Source organism: Aotus nancymaae, unplaced genomic scaffold, assembly GCF_030222135.1.
Source record: "Aotus nancymaae isolate 86718 unplaced genomic scaffold, 86718_ANA_hifiasm-v0.15.2.pri h1tg000040l, whole genome shotgun sequence".
Classification (NCBI taxonomy): domain Eukaryota; kingdom Metazoa; phylum Chordata; class Mammalia; order Primates; family Aotidae; genus Aotus; species Aotus nancymaae.
In genome coordinates this window covers 56,931,457-56,950,032 of record NW_026988454.1, presented here as the reverse complement: position 1 = coordinate 56,950,032, position 18,576 = coordinate 56,931,457, and the positions used below count along the sequence as shown (strand labels likewise).

Below are 18,576 nucleotides of genomic sequence, written 5' to 3'. Positions count from 1 at the left end.
AGGGGAAAAAATATCAGAAACAGAATCTGTGAGGAAGTTTGTCAAGAGAAACACACTCTCACATGCCCCCTTCTTTTCAGAAGCCGTGACGGGGCAGCTCTGGTGTGGATAGAAATAGGTGAACCCCCTCTGGCATGCGTGGTGGGGTGGTGGTGGGGAAACGTTGAGAATCAGCAACATAGAAAAACAAATGTGGAAAAATATTTTGCAGCAAGAAGAAAGCAGTTTTTAAAAATGAGAATTTTCATCTTAGTTTTTATTTCTTTTATAACACATTTGCTTTAATACTTTCTTACAAAATTTATTAAAAAGACATACAAACAACATGTGGGAGATGAGAATAAGGTTCCTCAAATACAAAAGCATTAAGGTAAATAATATTTCAGGTGCTAAGACAGCACACACAGCACATTTATTCACCAAGATCAGAATCCCTTGGGGTAAACGCTTCTGTTTTTTCCAGCCCAATATTATTAGTTGTGGGAAGTAATTTGCTTGAATTTCTTTCATTCTCTGACTCCAGTTTTGCAGCCTCCTCCCAAGTAGATGCCAGCTGCTTCCCAAGGGTTTCTGGAAGCTTCAGTGTTAACAATCCACTGAGGAAGGCCATAGTCCCAACAAACACCTAGAAGGAATTAAAAATAATGATAAGTGACACATCAAGAAACGCATTCATCAAATAATAGAATTTCCTAACTGTTGTCAGAGGGTAATGAAATTGAGTTTGATATAACAGTTGTCATTGTGATTACTCGGTGAGACCTTTGGTTACTTATGCTGGACTTCAAGTTCTTTTCCTCATCAATGAGACTTAATCTCATCACTCACTCATTCACTCATTCATGACCCACAGTGGAGCGCCTACTCAATTGCCAGCTGCTGCCTGCATTATTACTTCTGGAGGCGCTGTCCTAGAAGCTGTGGTCTCCAAGGAAAAAGATCCTTGCCCCATCTTTCCAGACCCCAGAGTCTTGTGGAGGAGACAAGCAACTGAGCCCTGGGCTAGGACACACCAAGCAGGGACTGTCTTAGTCAAGCCTGTCTCTGCCCCAATAATCAGTACACTATTAGAGTTCAGGAAATAATAGGGAATGAATGATTGAATGAATGAATGAATACAGGTTTCAACAAACCAGAATTTGGGGGAAGCTAAGCAAAGACAGTGAAAACAAACGGTTACTTTATGGGGGAGGGATCCATGTGATTTCCTATATAGTTCGGTATGATTTCTTTATTTTCCAGATTTTGACACATAAAAGGCAACCTTTTAGACTAGCGCCAAGGCGTTTGCTTTTAAAAATGTAGGTCACATTAAAAATTAAAGTCTGCATATCTGTTCTCTGTTTATCATTATGAAGATGCTAAGTGGTTTTTATTAACAGAACTAAATCTCTATACAATCTGTAAAAACATAATCCATCCTTACTTAATTTAAACTTCTTTAGCAAAATATATTTGCTAGAAAGACCCTATAAAAATAAATTAAGGTATGACTTTTCTGATAAATCTTCACACTTGGTTTGTTTATAGCCTCTGAGAATGAGAATCATAAAATACATAGAGCAAGTGAGTGATGCCAGAACACATCCATAACAGATGAGAACTGGGAAGGCAGTTTTTTATTTTGTTTGCAGAGCACTGATAACCTAATTCTAAGAAATATATGAGTAAGCTTAACCTGGAAGCAGTAGCAGAATTTCAAGTGACATTCTAAAGGAATTTTAAAGGCATTTTTTGATCTCTCAAGACATAGCAAGTACATCCAGTGATCTAGAAACCCCAGGAGGGCCCGATGTCAGAGTCTGAAAAACACTGAGTAAGTCTAAAAGCAAAGTAGAATCAAATGGAAGATCCAGAACAGAATGGAATTTTTCTTCTTAGCTTGGTAGTAAAAATAGTCAGGCAGTAAACAAATCATACATCTCCATCTCCTCCTTACTCCTGCTCCCCTGGCCAGCTCCCCACAATCCCACAAACCCCAAACCAAACATTGAAACAATCCCCCACTTCCCCACCCTTCCCTCCTCCTGGTCAGGTGGATCCTTTTACACTCTCCAGACCCCATCGCCTCTTACCTCCTCTTCAGAGATCTCCCTCCATCAGTGGTCTAACCTCCTTCTCACATGTTTTTGACCTTTTCCTTTCTGCCAGTTATTTTCCCTCAGCAAAAAGCAAAGTTCTCAAAGGGCCGGACATGGTGGCTCATGCCCATAATCCCAGCATTTTGGGAGGCTAAGGCAGGTGGATCACCTGAAGTCAGGAGTTCAAGACCAGCCTGGCCAACATAGTGAAACTCCATCTCTACTAAAATTACAAAATTAGCTAGACATGGTGGCACATGCCTGTAATCCCAGCTACTTGGGAGGCTGAGACATGAGGATCTCTTGAACCCAGGAGGAAGGGGTTGCGGTGAGCCAAGATTGTGCCACTGCACTCCAGCCTAGGCAACAAGAGCAAAACTCCGTCTCAAAAAAAAAAAGGTTCTCAAAGGTTGGGTGCAGTGGCTCACACTTGTAATGCCAGCACTTTGGGAGGCTAAGGCTGGTGGACCACTTGACATCAGGAGTTTGAGACCAGCCTGGGCAATATGGCAAAACTCTGTCTCTATGAAAAATACAAAAATTAGCCAGGTGTGTGTGGCACATGTCTGTGGTCCCAGCTACTTGGGAGGCTGAGGTGGAAGAATCGCTTGAGCCCAGGAGGCAGAGGTTGCAATGAGCTGAGATCGCCCCACTGCACTCCCATCTCAGTGACAGAATGAGACTCAGTCTCAAAAAAAGAAAAAGACATGTTCTTGACCCTTTTATAATCTCCATACCCACGTTGCCTGGGTTATTTGCCACCTGCTACCTGTGTGGCCTTGGACAAGTTACTTAACCTCTCTGCTCCTCAGTTTCCTTTTCTGTAAAATAGATGAAAGAGTAGTATCTGTCGCAAAGTACTGTTGAGAGGATGGAATTAAATATTACACAAAAGGCACGTGGAACAGTGCCTGGCCGCGGTAAGCAGCCAATACACGTAAGCTCCCATTACTGCCATTACATATTGAAAAACAAGATGTTTCTTAATGTTTCGTCACTACTGCTGTTATATCTTTTAAATCACCACACCTGGCATTTCCCCGCCCCAGCCCTTCTCTCCGGGGCTGGTGATGGTTTGCTCTCCTGCCCTTTCTACCAGACTGGACATCTCTCAAGACAGTCTGTTTCTTTCATCTCTGCTCCTTGGCACCTAGCAGGGTGGCTAGTTCAAAATCAACACTCTGTCAATGTTTGCCAAATGAGTTAATGAACACACAAAAAGTTAATTATGTGTCCACCTTTTTTAGATTATTAGAAAATAATGGCATCAGAATGAGTGATTTTTCATGTGCCTCTTTTCAGAAAAGAAAATATAAACATCTTTCAGATCAGAGTTTTTACTTTTCAAATCCCAGCTCTGTCACCTTTAAGGTGTGTGACCCTGGGCTAATGATCATTTTCTGTCCATCAGTCTCCTCATCTGTAAAATGAGAACAACAACAGTATCTGCATTATATTAAGACTAATTTTTATAAAGCACTTTAAAAAGAGCTTGTTTAGGCAGGGCGTGGTGGTTCATGCCTATAATCCCAGCACTTTGGGAGGCTGAGGTGGGCAGATCACCTGAGGTCAGGAGTACAAGACCAGTCTGGCCAACGTAGTGAAACCCCATCTCTACTAAAAAATACAAAAAAAATTAGCCAGGCTTGGTGGCGCATGCCTGTAGTCTCAGCTAATTGGGAGGCTAAGGCAGGAGAATCACTTGAACCCAGGAGGTGGAGGTTGCAGTGAGCTGGGATCAGACCACTGTACTCCAGCCCGGTTGACAGAGCGGGACTCTGTCTCAGAAAAACAATAAAAATGAAAAGAGCTTGTTTAAATATCTGTTAAATAAAATTAGAGATCCCTTTTAAGTCCATAGTCCTTAATTGAGCCTTACAGATATCCATTAAAAAAACCTTTATTTGGTTTTAGTCTATTTATAGTAATTTGCTTTTATAAATTTATCTATTTCATTTTTGCATGTTTCAACTTGTTTTAATAAACACTTTTCCATTTTATCTTTTCTTAAAACAAAATAAGGAAAATAAGTGCTAGCACAAAGGAGATGCTTCTGGAAAAGTCCATGACCTAAAAAGGGTGATAGACTCCCCAATAACACCTCCCACACAGCCCATATGGTTTCTTAACCTGAGTCAGCCTGAGATAGAGGCTGGGATCTAACACCCCAATGACACATCCAAGCACTTTACTGAGCACCTGCTCCTGGGACGTGGGAGACACTTGTGCCAAGCCAGCAGTTCCTGAAGAGCAGTATGGGTACCCGCTGTGTGTACAAGGAGACTCCGGGGGGTACCAAGCACTGTTTTATTAATTGTGAAATTATGTTAGTGTCTTTTAGAAAAACACATAACTAGTATAACACCCATGATCTCACTGATATTATTGTTTAGGACAAAGCTAATTTCCAAAAGGCAATCTATTTGATTTTAAAATAGTAGGTGAATGACAGCATGGGTGGCATACAAGCTGAGGGAAACACTTTGCTGGCCCTAGCTGTGGGGATGCAAAATGCCCTGCTCTGCAAAGCACAGCAGCCTGACTGAGGCGACAAAGACACACGTGCAAGTGATAAAACCACACTGTGAACAGGGACTGGAAAGAGGCACCTGCTAAATGCTGTACAGACATGCTTGAGAAAAGGAGAGGCGGGCTCACTGGATCTGGGTGGCCTCCTGGAAACAGGATACCTGGAAGGCTACTTAACAGATACATGAGAGAGAAGCATTCTCTTTGGATGGGCCACTGGGGAGTGGCATGGAAGGGGAGGAGATGGGGTGAGGACAGGGAGGAGATGGGAAGCACATACATAATTCAAGACAGTTCAAGACAAAAAAAGGGGCTGAGCATGGTGGCTGAGTGTGGAGAGGAGGGGAAGCCGCATGAGGAACAGAACAGGGGAGATGGGCAGGGGGGGTCAATCGGGAAAGGCCCTGGGTATCGGCCGAGTTTGGATCTTTATTCTGAAGCTGACTGGGGCACTAAGTCATGGCCATGGTGCCGTCTATGCTACCCTGATGAGGTGGGGATTGTTAGAGACAGATGCTCATTCTTAGGTACTGCAAGGAAAAATTAGCATTCAGACAAAATGTTTTCTTAGCAAGGCAATTTTACTTACTGCAGAAAGCGTGCTCTGGTTAGCTATCTTGCTATGAGAATATAATGAACAAAGGAAAGGCAGGCATATTTATTCTTTATGCATCGGGTCTTTACTGCTGTGTCTGATCTCTGTTGGTTGGAGCTAGACTTCACAATTCAAACTGAACTTGATAGGCTAACAACTTAAAACTTTTCTCAGTAGGTAAAGGCAATAGAGAACAAAGGAAAAGAGGAAGTCTAAATAAGGAAGGGGCATAGGCCGAGAGCTGGGACATGCCTGTGAGCACGTCCAGCACAGATATCTTGGTTAAAGTACAAGGACATAGAATGTACTACGTGCTTGTGAGCATGTCTAACAGCTACATAGGATAGTACTTAACAAAGTTATTAGCAAAAGCAAGAAGGCTTTGAAGAAAGTTAGTCTTTAAAACAAACTATTATTTCCAGCATTCATTATTATTATTCTTTAACAAGAAGAGAGATTTTGAAGAGGAACTTTTAACTTTCTTTTTTTTTTTTTTTTTTTTTTGAGACAGAGTCTCACTCTCTTGCTCAGGCTGGAGTAAAGTGGCACAATCTCAGCTCACTGCAACCTCCACCACCCAGGTTCAAGCGATTCTCCTGCCTCAGCCTCCTGAGTAGCTGGGACTACAGGAGCGCACCACCATGCTCGGCTAATTTTTGTAATTTTAGTAGAGACAGGGTTTCACCATGTTGGTCAAGCTGGTCTCGAACTCCTGACCTCATGATCCACCCGCCTCGGCCTCCCAAAGTGCTGGGATTACAGGCGTGAGCCACTGCACCCAGCCGGAACTTTTTACTTTCTACAGGGAGAAGACGGGGAGTCACTGGAGGCAGGCTGGCACAGTCTTGAAAGAGAATGTGAGGATTCAGTGATGAATGGGTTAGAAGGGTAGGAGAAAGAACAGGACCAATAAGAAGCCGATGCCACCGTGTCATGCTTGAGGCCACTGACTTATCCTTAACTAAAAATGGGAGACAGATGTCACTGGTCAGTTCTGCTTGGGAGACATTGAGTTTGTGGGGAGACACTGAGTTTGTGGTAAGACATCCAGGGAGAATGCCCATGAGGCTGGAGGAAACGTGTGCCTGCAGCTGGGAGGAGAGGTCATGCATTCAGGGGGCGGGGAGGAGGCCAGGAGGGAATCCTGCAGGCTGAGTCTATCAAAAGCGCAATCAGAAAAAAGAAAGAAGGCACTGGACGGGAGGGAGGGGGAGGGGCTCTGGGCCCGGAAGTCATCCTTGCTCTCCACCCGTCCAGCATCTTCTTCCTGAGTAGAAGAGTCCGCTAAAGCCAGGTGCAGCAGTGCTCACGTGCCTTCCCAGCCTCTCAGCCCCTACCTGAGGATCTGCAAACTAAGTGTCCCTGCACTTACTCTTTGAAACCAGGCAAATAGGTCACACTGCTGGAGCCAGAAGCCTCACCCACAAGGAGCCCCTCAGGTTCAGGTCAGCTGAGAACCATGGGTTGCTAATGCTCTCCATTAGGCACCACAGAATCTTTAGGAAGCAGGCTGCCTCCAGAATTCGTCTTGCCCCGCAGGCATTCAGTGGAAACACAGAGGCAAGGGCCAGGCCAGAGGGTAGGGACAGATGCCCTGGGGAGGACAGAGATCAGAGCTCTCCCTTCCCCAGGCCTGGCTTCCAGGGAAGAGTGAGGACACACCTTTCTGTGGCAGACAGAGTTGTAATGCACAGCTCAGCAGTGGTGGAAGGCCACCAATAGCCAGTCGCACAGCAGTCACCACCCTACTCACCAACTGGCGAGCTGTGGATAATGGGGTTGTTTCTACAAACCCCATTAGGAAATTATGAACTGGCATTCAATAAATAACAGTAGAGAAGTCGCTAATAAGCAATTAGAAACTGTGCCTCCCTGCCACCTTGGGAAGGGTCTGCAAACTGAAGCCAACCTGTGGTATAAAGATCCAAATGCTCCTGAGGTCCACGGAGAACGGTGCCAGGATGCTGGCCAGGCGGCACACCATGCTGCCGCTTCCCACAGCCAGCGACCTGGAAACAGAGGAGAGAGGCCGAGACAAGTAAGACACAAGTGACGTGGGGAGTGATGGACCTGCTTCCTGCAGCTCCTTTTCCACCTCCCCAGCAAGGATAAGGGTGTTCAGGCACCGCATTACAACGTTTTGCTCAACCTCGACGGCCCCGTGAGATTATAATAGCACATTTTTACTCGATTTTTTCTATCTTTCTATATGTGTAGGTACACAAATACTTACCATTGTTATGACTGCCTGCAGTGTTCAGTGCAGTTGCATGGTATGAAGGATCACAGCTGAGGAGCAAGCCACACGCTGTACCACACAGCCTGGGTAGTAGGCTGGGCCATCTACATTTGTGTAAGTTCACTCTGTGATGTTCTGACAACCACAAATCACCGAAGGATGCATTTCTCAAAACATATGCCCATCCTTAGGCAACACATGACCGTAAAAAAATGTAAGCTTGAAAATAATTTTACTTAGTTTTCAAGAATCACAATACCTACGTTGTGTGAAACAGTGGTGTATACAAGCATGCACATAATTCAAGACAATTCAAGAGAATTCAAGACATTAAAAGGGTCCGGGTGTGGTGGCTGACACCTGTAATCCCAGCACTTTGGGAGGCCAAGGCGGACGGATCTGGCCAACATGGTAAAACCCTGTTTCTATCCAAAATATACAAATTAGACGGGCGTGGTGGTACATGCCTACAATCCCAGCTACTTGGGAGGCTGAGGCAGGAGAATCGCTCAAACTTGGGGGGCAGAGGTTACAGTGACCCGAGATCAAGCCATTGCACTCCAGTCTGAGTAACAAGAGTGAAACTCTGTCTCAAAAAAAAAAAAGACAAAAAAAGGTAGAGGTGTGGAGGTAAGCCATCCTTCATCTGCTGTGCAGATCAGGCCCTTATGTGTATTGGTCCAGACTAATATTGAGAATAATAAGGAATTTGTTTCAGGAAGGGAGTGGGAATAATAAGGAATTTGTTTCAGGCAGGGAGAGAACAAAGTATCTGTATACCTGTGGACTATTCTATTTCAACTTTTTAGAGTCAAGAAATATCTTTTTTTTTTTTTTTTTTGAGACAGAATCTTGCTCTGTCACCAGGCGCCAGGCTGGAGTGCAGTGGTGAGATCTTGATTCACTGCAACCTCCGCCTCCCGGGTTCAAGCAATTCTCCTGCCTCAGCCTCCTGAGTAGCTGGAACTACAGGTGAAAGCCACCATGCCCCACTAATTTTTATATTTTTTTAGTAGAGACTGGGTTGCACCATGTTGGCCAGGATGGTCTCGATCTTTTGACCTCGTGATCCACCTGCATCGGCCTCCCAAAGTGCTAGGATTACAGGCATGTGCCATCGCACCCGGCCAAGTCAAGAAATATCTTAATGTGCTTTTCTTTAAAGGTTACTTAGAGAAAACGTATAGAATGTTAGTAAGGAAAGACTTCTTTTATGCAAGTAAGTACCTCTTTAAATTAATGGTGCCTCATCTTTTCTGGGTCATATGCATCTATAAAAAACTGATAAAAAGTATGGCATTCTTCTGAGAAAGCAATCATATATAAGTAAAGTTTTGCATGTAATGTTAGGGTGTTTAGGGAGCTCATAGAGTTGGTTAAAGATTTCCTATATTCAATATTTACATACTAGATTTTTTTGAGGTCATGTAACTGTGGTTGTAAACCAACAACCAACCCAACAAAAAAAAATCTTTAAAAAGACTATAATATTCATAATTGCAATGCATATTGACATTATTTGATTGGATTGTCACCTTTTTAGCATATAACATTCATTCATTTAGCACATGTGTGTCAAGAGTCTAATACATGCCAGACACTGCATGGATCTGGTCCAATCTGGATTCTGAACTGGGAAAATCTGCAGCTTTTCCTGGCTGAGCAGAAATCCACCTGAGAGGCCAGAAGGGTCCCACAGGACATGCCAAAGACATTCTCCCTGATTTAGAGCAGCTTCTTCCCTGGGTCAGCCACAAGGGAGCCAAAGCTACAACATGAATTGGCGATTACACAACTTCACTCTATTGCATTCAACTAGTCTCCACCATTGTCACCCCGTAAGCGCTAGAATGTAATCTGGTATTCTGCCTGCCACGTTTACAATATGATCTGAGAAGAGTTCACAAAGCCCTTACCCCAAAATACCTTCTTCCCCTCTGCTACTAAAGCTCTACTGCTAGCAACCATCCCTGGCTAATGTTAAGCACTGTCTCCCATAAAAATTCTCGTGTATTTCACTGGGTGGCAGAAAGGGCCAAACGATGCGGATCTGAGTTCTGATGGGTCACTGACTAGCCAGGTGCCTTTGGCCACGACCCTAATCTTGTCTGAATCTCAGTTCCAAAACCTGTAAAATGGACAGAAGATGTATTTATTTTTAGACTGCTCCCCCAAGCACTCTGGGTGACCTAGAGGCAAAGTAGGAAGGAAGAAGAAAAACTCTACTCTCAGACAACTGGGTTAAGAGATAATTACATAGGGAGTTATTCCTCTGCTATTTATACCCCTGGTCACATATTAGTCTGATAAACTTTTTCTTAGATATATGTGTGTACCTACTCTATCTATCCATTCTTCCATCCATCCATTCATCCATCCATCCATCCATCCACCCATCCATCCATCCATTTATCTGTCTACAGCCAAAACAAATGTACTTACCCATCCTGGTCCACAGGGCTGCCTGCCCTAGCATTTCAGCAGGCAGGTGTGTGGGCATGGAAAATTCCCAGGGAAAGATTTATGCTATCTTTTGACTAATGGATTTTCCAATTCGTGTATCCCTCCTGCTTGTGGAGACAAGGAGGAGACACCTCTGGGCTGGTGTTATGTGGACTTATCTCTACAGAAAGTCACTTGCCTTTCAAACTTGTAACACATGACAAATATTATTCTCCTAAAAGGGATAAATCCACTAGCTGAGCAGTTAGATTTTTAGAAAAAGTTTCCTGTGAGGAAACTTAATATCTTGTTTGTGTATTTGTTGTCGTTAAGATTGGGTCTTTAATAGGCTAAGAAATTGTCCAAGCTCACTGACAAATTTTTTCCCTTAGAAAATAAAAACTTGGCCGGGCACGGCGGCTCACGCCTGTAATCCCAGCACTTTGGGAGGCTGAGGCGCGCGGATTACAAAGTCAAGAGATCGAGACCATCCTGACCAACATGGTGAAACCCCGTCTCTACTAAAAATACAAAAAATTATCTGGGTGTGGTGGCGTATGCCTGTAGTCCCAGCTACTCAGGCGGCTGAGGCCGGAGAATTGCTTGAACCCAGGAGGCAGAGGTTGCAGTGAGCTGAGATCGCACCACTGCACTCCAGCCTGGCACCTGGCGAAGGAACAAGACTCTGTCTCAAAAAAAAAAAAAGAAAAGAAAAGAAAAGAAAATCTTATATTTGATAAAGCAGGTGTTAGGAAAATGCCACTTGGAGGATTTAAGGGAGGACTGCTGATAGGAAACTATTATGAAACTTCAGAGGGAGATCTGCGGGACAAAGGTCTCTTGGCCGCAGTGTGACCCTAACTATTTACACTTTAAAATACAAGATCATGTTGCGAAGAAAGACTTAAAAAGTCTGATGGGCCGGGCGCAGTAGCTCACACCTGTAATCCTTGCACTTTGGGAGGTCAAGGCGGGTAGATCACTTGAGGTCAGGCGTTCAAGACCAGACTGGCCAACATGGTGAAACCCTCTCTCTACTAAAAATACAAAAATCAGCTGGGTGTGGTGGTGCCTATAATCCCAGCTACTCAAGAGGCTGAGGCATGAGAATCACTTGAACCCAAGAAGTAGAGGTTTCAGTGAGCCAAGATCATGCCACTGCACTCCAGCCTGGGTGACAGAGTGAGACTCTGTCTCAAAAAAAAAAAAAAAAACAAGTCCGATGGAGAATCAGAGAAAGGATGCCTTCCCTTTATAGCTGGGGACCCAGCTGTGCATCTTGCACCAGGTACTTGATCTCCCTGCTTTCAGCTGTCTTATCTGGGCTACAACAAGAACTGTGGTTTACAAAGAATGCTCTGTTAAGGCCTTGAAGTTCTGCTGCAGGACCCTGGAGCAAGAAGGCAGGAGCACTGGGGGGATTCCAGGTTCCCCAGCAGAGCTTCCACAAAGGATCTCTGTCCTCTTCACCACAGAAAGAGTTTCCAAGTAAAACTTGTTTGGAAAAGCTTTTTAAAACCTTGAAAGTCCCTGAGGTTCCCAAATCAGTGGGAATCACATCAGATATTCCCAAAGACAGGGGGCGGCAACTCAGAGTCACCTGCAGATTTGTTAAAAATCCCGAGTCTCGGTTGGGCATGGTGGCTGACACCTGTAATACCAGCACTTTGGGAGGCTGAGGCAGGTGGATCACAAGGTCAGAAGTTTGAGACCAGCCTGATCAACATGGTGACACCCCATCTCTACTAAAAATACAAAAATTAGCCGGGTGTGGTGGTGCACACCTGTAATCCCAGCTACTCAGAAGGCTGAGGCCAGAGAATCACTCGAACCTGGGAGGCCAAGGTTGCAGTGAGCTGAGATCATGCCACTGCCCTCCCACCTGGGTGACAGAGCGAGACTCCATCTCAAAAAAAAAAAAATCCTGAGTCTCATTCTTGGATTGATCCAGCAAGTCTTGTGTAAGGACCCAAGACTGGTATTTTTAATGAAATGCCTCAATGACTCTTATGAGCTTCCAGCTTTGAGAGCCTCCAGATAAGGTGATCTTCTCAGGGAGCCAATGACTGCTGGTGTTATGGGCTGAGTTGTGCCTACCAAAGTTCAAGTGTTGAAGTCTCAACCCCCAGTACTTTATGACGTAATGGCATTGCTAGATAAGGTCTTTAAAGAGCTGATTAAGTTAAAATGAGGCTGTTAGGGTGAGGCCCTAATCCAATATGGCTGATGTCTTTTTTTTTTTTTTTTTGAGACGGAGTTTCCTCTTGTTACCCAGGCTGGAGTGCAATGGCGTGACCTCGGCTCACCGCAACCTCTGCCTCCTGGGTTCAGGCAATTCTCCTGCCTCAGCCTCCCGAGTAGCTGGGACTACAGGCACGTGCCACCATGCCCAGCTAATTTTTTGTATTTTTAGTAAAGACAGGGTTTCACCATGTTGACCAGGATGGTCTCAATCTCTTGACCTCGTGATCCACCCGCCTCGGCCTCCCAAAGTGCTGGGATTACAGGCGTGAGCCACTGCGCCCGGCCGGCTGATGTCTTATAAGAAGAGAGAGGGACACCAGTGGTGCACACAGAGGTAAGACCCGAGAGGACACAGCAAGAGGGCGCCACCTGAAGACCACAGAGAGAGGCCTCAGGAGAATCCAAACCTGCCGACACCTTGTTCTTGGATTTCAGCCTCCAGAACTGTGAGAAAATAAATTTCTATTGTTTAAGCCACCCAGCCTGTGGTATTTTGTTACAGCAGCCCAAGCCGACTAACACAACTGGCATCAGAACATCGAGAGACACATCCTGAGAAATTAGCTTTGAGTCAATACAGAGACTCAGTGAAAGTCTATGGTACTTGAAACTTAAAATGTTTTTGGAATAATAGAGTCTTATTTCAAAATAATTTGTTTGATATCCTTGCTAATAAGGTACAAAGCCTCAGACTCGGAATTAGCATCAGCATGTCATTTTCCCATCTCAGAGATCCAGGTGACTTCTATGAAAAAAATCCAGCATTTACATGTAAAGGCCAAATACAATGAAATGGCACACAAGTGAAAAGATAACAGGAAAACAATAAGAAAATAATTCATCCTTACCTTACAATGGTTGGATACAGCTCAGCTGTATAAAGATAAATGAGGCCAAACGCTGCCCCAATGGCAAATTTTCCAACCATAGCTGTTGCCACACCCAAAACATAATGTTTCTGAAAATAATTTAGCAAAATAGATCATCACAAGTAATATTTTAAAAGGAAAATATAAAATCTTCAAAATCACTATTTAAAACATTCTAATTCCTTCAGTATTTTTTCAGAACAATGAAGAGCCATATTTTTCTGTTTGAATATATGAAACTCTACTCAAAGTCTGTAAAAGCTTTCCATCTTTATGAAATGTAGAGGAAAGTGTGCCTCTCCTCTCCGTCCACTTTGGAGGGTTTGAACTGTGATAAAAGCCAGGTGGGAAGACTGTTTTGGAAGGAGACACGCCCAGACAGTGCTGGTGGCACCAAGAATTTCCCCACTCCTTCTGGAACTGATCCAACAGAATGAATCAAGGAGCCATAAAAACAATTGTCGGCCAGGCACAATGGCTCACACATGTAATCCCAGCACTTTAGGAGGTTAAGGTAGGAGAATTACTTGAGGCCAAGAGTTTTAGACCAGCCAGGGCAACAGAGCAAGACCCCATTTCTACAAAAACAAAAACAAAAAAAAATTAGCTGTGTGTGATGGTATATGCCTGTGGTCCCAGCTACTGGAGAAGCCAGAAGTTTGAGATTAGAGAGAGCTATAATCACACCACTGCACTTCAGCTTGGGTGACAGAGTGAGATCTTGTCTCTATTTAATCTATTTATTAAAAAAAAAAAAAACTTATACCCTTTGTGGCAGTAATTCCTGGCTTATAAAGTATCTTCAGAAAATAAATTGAAAGTGATAACTGAATTATTAGTACAGACTGTTTGTTTGTGGCTGATATATTCCTCAACAGCAAAACCTTTATCTCCACCTCAGTTTCTATTCTCCCTCATGTGTTCCACTTCTAGAGGAAACTAACAAAGACACCCCATATTCCAAAATCTCCCCCCCCACACCTGCCAGCTGGATGCTGAGACCCAGGGTAGCCTTGGGGTTCACCTGTTAAGGAAGGCAGTGCCTCTGTCAGCCTGCATCCCTGAATGACTCCATGGACCCGAACACCCACTCACCACTCCCACTTTGGCCAACCAGGCCAACCATAGAACTTTCTATGAGCAGGTGACAAACATCCTTTATGTTAAGTCACTGAGATTCTGGAATGTCTCTATTAAAGCAGCTAATGTCACCTTAATTACAATTGTAGATATTATTTGTTAATTAAATTAGTATTTGTATTGTGTTGGCATTATCATTTGGGGAAAATTTTATTGAAGGGAAGAAATCTGTGGTTGTGGATTAGTGCTCTATTTCTAGAAATCTCCATCAGCCTCTTTCTCATCTTCCCTATTACTATAGAACTCAAAGGTTCTGGTGTTCCCCAACTCTTCACCAACCTAAAGGCAGTGGCCAACTACTCAACCGTCATAACTGCAAACTACATTTTAAAAGATGTGATGAAGTTCCCTCAAATCAGCAGAGACCTCCTTGTCCTGAATAGTTTTATTGCATTGTGAGTTGTGTATCAATCACCTGGAAATTTAGTTACATAAAATATTTGGCTCATCGATCCTAATCATTAAGTAAAGTGCTACTATAAAAGGAAGTCACTCGTTAGCTTAAATTACATTTCAAACCATATGCAAAACTTAAAATGCTTTGCTCTAAATGCTGATATACTATTGCTTAGTGATTATATAATCACAGGAGAACATTAAATAAAATATTTTAAGTTCTGTTATAGTGACATTTTCCAAATCAAGAATTTTAAAACAGGTCTGATAACATCTTTTTGGGGCAGAGAGGAAGCAATTCTGGATGCAAAAGGTATTTTGGGGGGATGCAGTTTGCCAAAATATAGAAATATGAAAACCATTTCAGTAGTTTCTGGGCAGGGTTTCTCACTAGGAAATTGTTTTTAAAAACAAGCTCCTCGGGGTGTTTATACATACCAAACACTGGAAACTACTAGTCTCCTGCAATGAAAAACAGAGTGGTGAAGTCCTGAATACCTGACTCATATCCTTCAGATGTCTCCATGGCTGCCTCCCTCATTCAGGTTTCTGATCACATGTCACCTCCTCTGAGGGGCACATCATCCTTGACCACCCTAGACAAAAGAGGACACACACCTGCCCTATGCCTACTCGTTACACTTACAGAAACCTGATGCACTGTGTGTTCCCCACACCTGGCACATAAAAGATGGTGGGTAAATGTTTGCCGAATTAATAAATGAGTGAATGTTCAATATGATGATGACGCTGGAAGGTGTGATAGACTTTCCTCACACAAGATTATTGCGTTTACAAAATGCAACACTGGTCATCTCTGGGAATTGGATTATGGACTTTTTATTTTTTATTTGTTGAGATGGAGTCTCACTCTGTCACCCAGGCTGGAGTACAATGGCTTGATCATAGCTCACTGCAGCGTTAAACTCCTGAACTCAAGCCATCCTCCCACCTCAGCCTCTTGATTTGCTGGGATTATAAGTGTGAGTCACTGCACCCAGGTCGGGCTTTTTTTTTTTTTTTTTTTTTGACATTTTTCTCATTAAATTTTCTACAATTAACATATATTACTTACATAAGAGAGAAAGAATTTTTTAAAGAAAACATATTTTTAAATATTATATACTCTGCCCAATTCATACTCTGAATTGACCTTCAAACTTAACTGTAATAAGCTAAAATTCTTCCCATCAAACTGTCACAGTATAACTAACAATTCCCTAAATAAAACATACAATAACTCACCTGGGGGATCACCATAGTGACACCACAGGCCAGTGCACTGCAGAATAGGGCGAAAACCAGGACTGTTCTCCTCCCGACCTTGTCCATGGCGATGCACACGAAAGTGTAGGCAGGAATTTCCACTACACCTGTCATTGAGCAAGCAGGCCCTCTATAAGGCTAGGCATCTGGCTGCACAAGGGGACCCTGCCTTCTAACCCACCACCCAAAAGGCATGAGCAGCCCTTTCCTCACTTCTAGGGGCCTTTAGAAACTCTCTAAGGATTGCTGTGAGGCAGCAGGTCCCTCCATTTTAAAACTCACTGCAGCGAGGATAAGCATTTCCTGTGAAATGCTCTAATGCTCATAATCCACCTGGTACCTGCGAATGGCACAAAACCAGAGCCCAAATTCCCACCAGCCCCAAATCATCTCCGGAGATAAAAACTTATTCAAAAATTTCACAGCAGAGAACTATTGAGCAGAAGCAGCCGTCTGCAAGAATAGTAATGGGAAGGATACTGACATGAAAAATCCACAACAGTGGCTAATATAAAACCACGTGTGTTTGTCTTTGGAAACGTTTTTGTATTTATGAGATTGCCCAGTTTTTTGAGAATTTGTGTCTTTGGCAAAAGTAAGAAACTATGTCATGAAGATCTAAACTTCTAGCCTACCTAAGCTTCCACATCCACACTCCACCCCACCTGATCCACCTACCATTGGCCACTCTGTTCTAGGGATACTGCACCATCCCAGATTGTCATAGAGAATGGGTTTGAAGTCAAGACAGGCTCTTTCTAGAAACTTGTTAGTTTGCTTCAGAAAAAAAAGAGTAAATCTTTTTTTCTTAAAAAGACTTCTCTCATAATTCCTGCTGAGCTATAATAAACAAAATAGATGTGTCTGCTGAGGAAATCAAAAAGAAAGCCAGATGTGTCATCAGAGTGCTTTTGAGAAGGCACAATACCTATGTATAAAAATTTAGAAGCAAGATGTTTTGAGGATAATATAAAAATACAGGCAGCCTACATGGAAATAACCAGGAGTTAAGACTAGATGGATAAAAAGAGGTTTCTAAGCAGTGTTACAGCTCTTTTAGAATTTGTCTGGCAGGCTTTCCAGTATTTGCCAGAAAGCCCCAGAAAAAAAAAAAAAAAGAAAGAGGTTTCTAATATTTCCCTCACGTTTTAGTTCAAATTTGGTTTATACTAGGAGTCACATCTCAAGCTATCGAAAGCGATCTAACCTGCCATCGAAATGAAAGAAATGACAACATAAATTATAGTTGCATGTATTTAAAAGTTATTTTGCCAACTAAAATTTCTAAATTAAGGACACCTAAAGGTTGAGAGATGTGAGATAGCCAAGGCATATTAAATTTTAAAAGGGAAGCAACTTACAAAGAACAATATATAATAAGTGATCTCATTTGTGTTAAAATATAAAACATTTATATGCGCAAGTATATGGAAATGCATAGAAATAAATCTAATCAGCACGGGACTTTTGGCTTGCTTCGTTTTCGACCTGGGCCAGTTCACCCCTCCTTAGGCAACCTGGTGGTTGCCGACTCCCGGGAGGTCACCATATTGATGCTGAAGTTAGTACAGACACCCAATTGGCATAGCGCACTGCAGCCCAGAACTCCTGAGCTCAAGCGATCCCCCTACCTCAGCCTCCCCGAGTAGCTGGGACTATAGGCATGTGCCACTATGTCTGTATAAATGCATAAAAATAGATCTGAAAGGGTACAAGCCAAACATGATAGAAGTCACCCCTGGGAAGAATTCTGGGCTGGGGACGGGTATGAAGAAGGTGAGCAAGGAGAGAAGCCAGAAATGGAGCAACTAAATTCTTCTGATGCATTTTTTTTTTCAAATGGAAAAATACAAGGAGTCTTCAAAAAGGTCATGGATGTCCAGATGCTGTGGCTTACGCCTGTAATCCCAGTACTTTGGGAGGCCGAGATGGACAGATCACCCGAGGTTAGGAGTTTGAGACCAGCCTGGCCAACACGGTGAAACCCTGTCTCCACGAAAATACAAAAATTAGCCAGGCATGGTGGCATGCACCTGTAATCCCAGCTACTTGGAAGGTTGAGACAGGAGAATTGCTTGAACCCAGGAGGCAGAGGCTACAGTGAGCTGAGATAGCACCACTGCACTCCAGCCTGGGTGATAGAGCAAGACTCTGTCTCAAAAAAAATTTTTTTTTTCATGAAAAGTGCAAATTATGAAAAAGCTGTGCATTGTTTTTTTCAGATTTTTTTCTGCACCAAAAGAAACTTGTACTAACTTCTTAGAACATGTCTGAAGAGGAGCTAGTTTGAGGCACTGAGGAGAAGAAGATAGCAGTTTGAAAAGAGCTCCCACTAGAGCAACATGGATTCTGCTAAAATTGAAGCAAGAACAAACATCAAATTTCTGGTGAAGGTTGGGTGGGAGAATGGTGAAATCATTGATGCTTTACGAAAAGTTTATGGGCACAATGCCCTAAATAAATCATCAGTTTACAAATGGAGAACTTATTTTAAGAAAGAACAAGACGATATTGAAGATGAAGCCCACAGTGGCAGAGCAACCACATCGAAGAAAAAAATACATCTTGTTTATGCCCTTATTGACAAGGACTGAGATTAATAGAAGAAGTAATAGCCAATACCATAGACACCTTAATTAGTCTGGCTTACAGAATTCTGACTGAAAAATTAAAATTGAGCAAACTTTCCACTCAATGGGTACCAAAACAGTTGTGCCCAGATCAGCTGCAAAGGGCAGAACTTTCATTGGAAATTTTGAACAAGTGGGATCAAGG

The 18,576-nt window shown here is 43.1% G+C and overlaps 1 protein-coding gene and 1 non-coding gene across 2 annotated transcripts in view; one reads left to right on the top strand and one right to left on the bottom strand.

Annotated features, from left to right (window-relative positions):
• Positions 1–225: 225 nt before the first annotated feature.
• Positions 226–18,576, bottom strand: part of SLC22A16 (solute carrier family 22 member 16) — a 50,104-nt gene continuing 31,753 nt past the window's right edge. The window contains exons 5-8 of the mRNA XM_012438480.2: positions 15,781–15,908; positions 12,979–13,088; positions 7,115–7,214; positions 226–625 (exon numbers count right to left, since the gene is read on the bottom strand). Coding sequence (XP_012293903.2) covers positions 413–625; positions 7,115–7,214; positions 12,979–13,088; positions 15,781–15,908 — 551 coding nt within the window. The 3' untranslated portion in view covers positions 226–412. The remainder of the gene's footprint in view (positions 626–7,114; positions 7,215–12,978; positions 13,089–15,780; positions 15,909–18,576) is intronic.
• Positions 16,842–16,903, top strand: LOC135268552 (U7 small nuclear RNA). The gene has a single exon (XR_010336857.1). It is a non-coding gene; the product is annotated as a U7 small nuclear RNA (small nuclear RNA).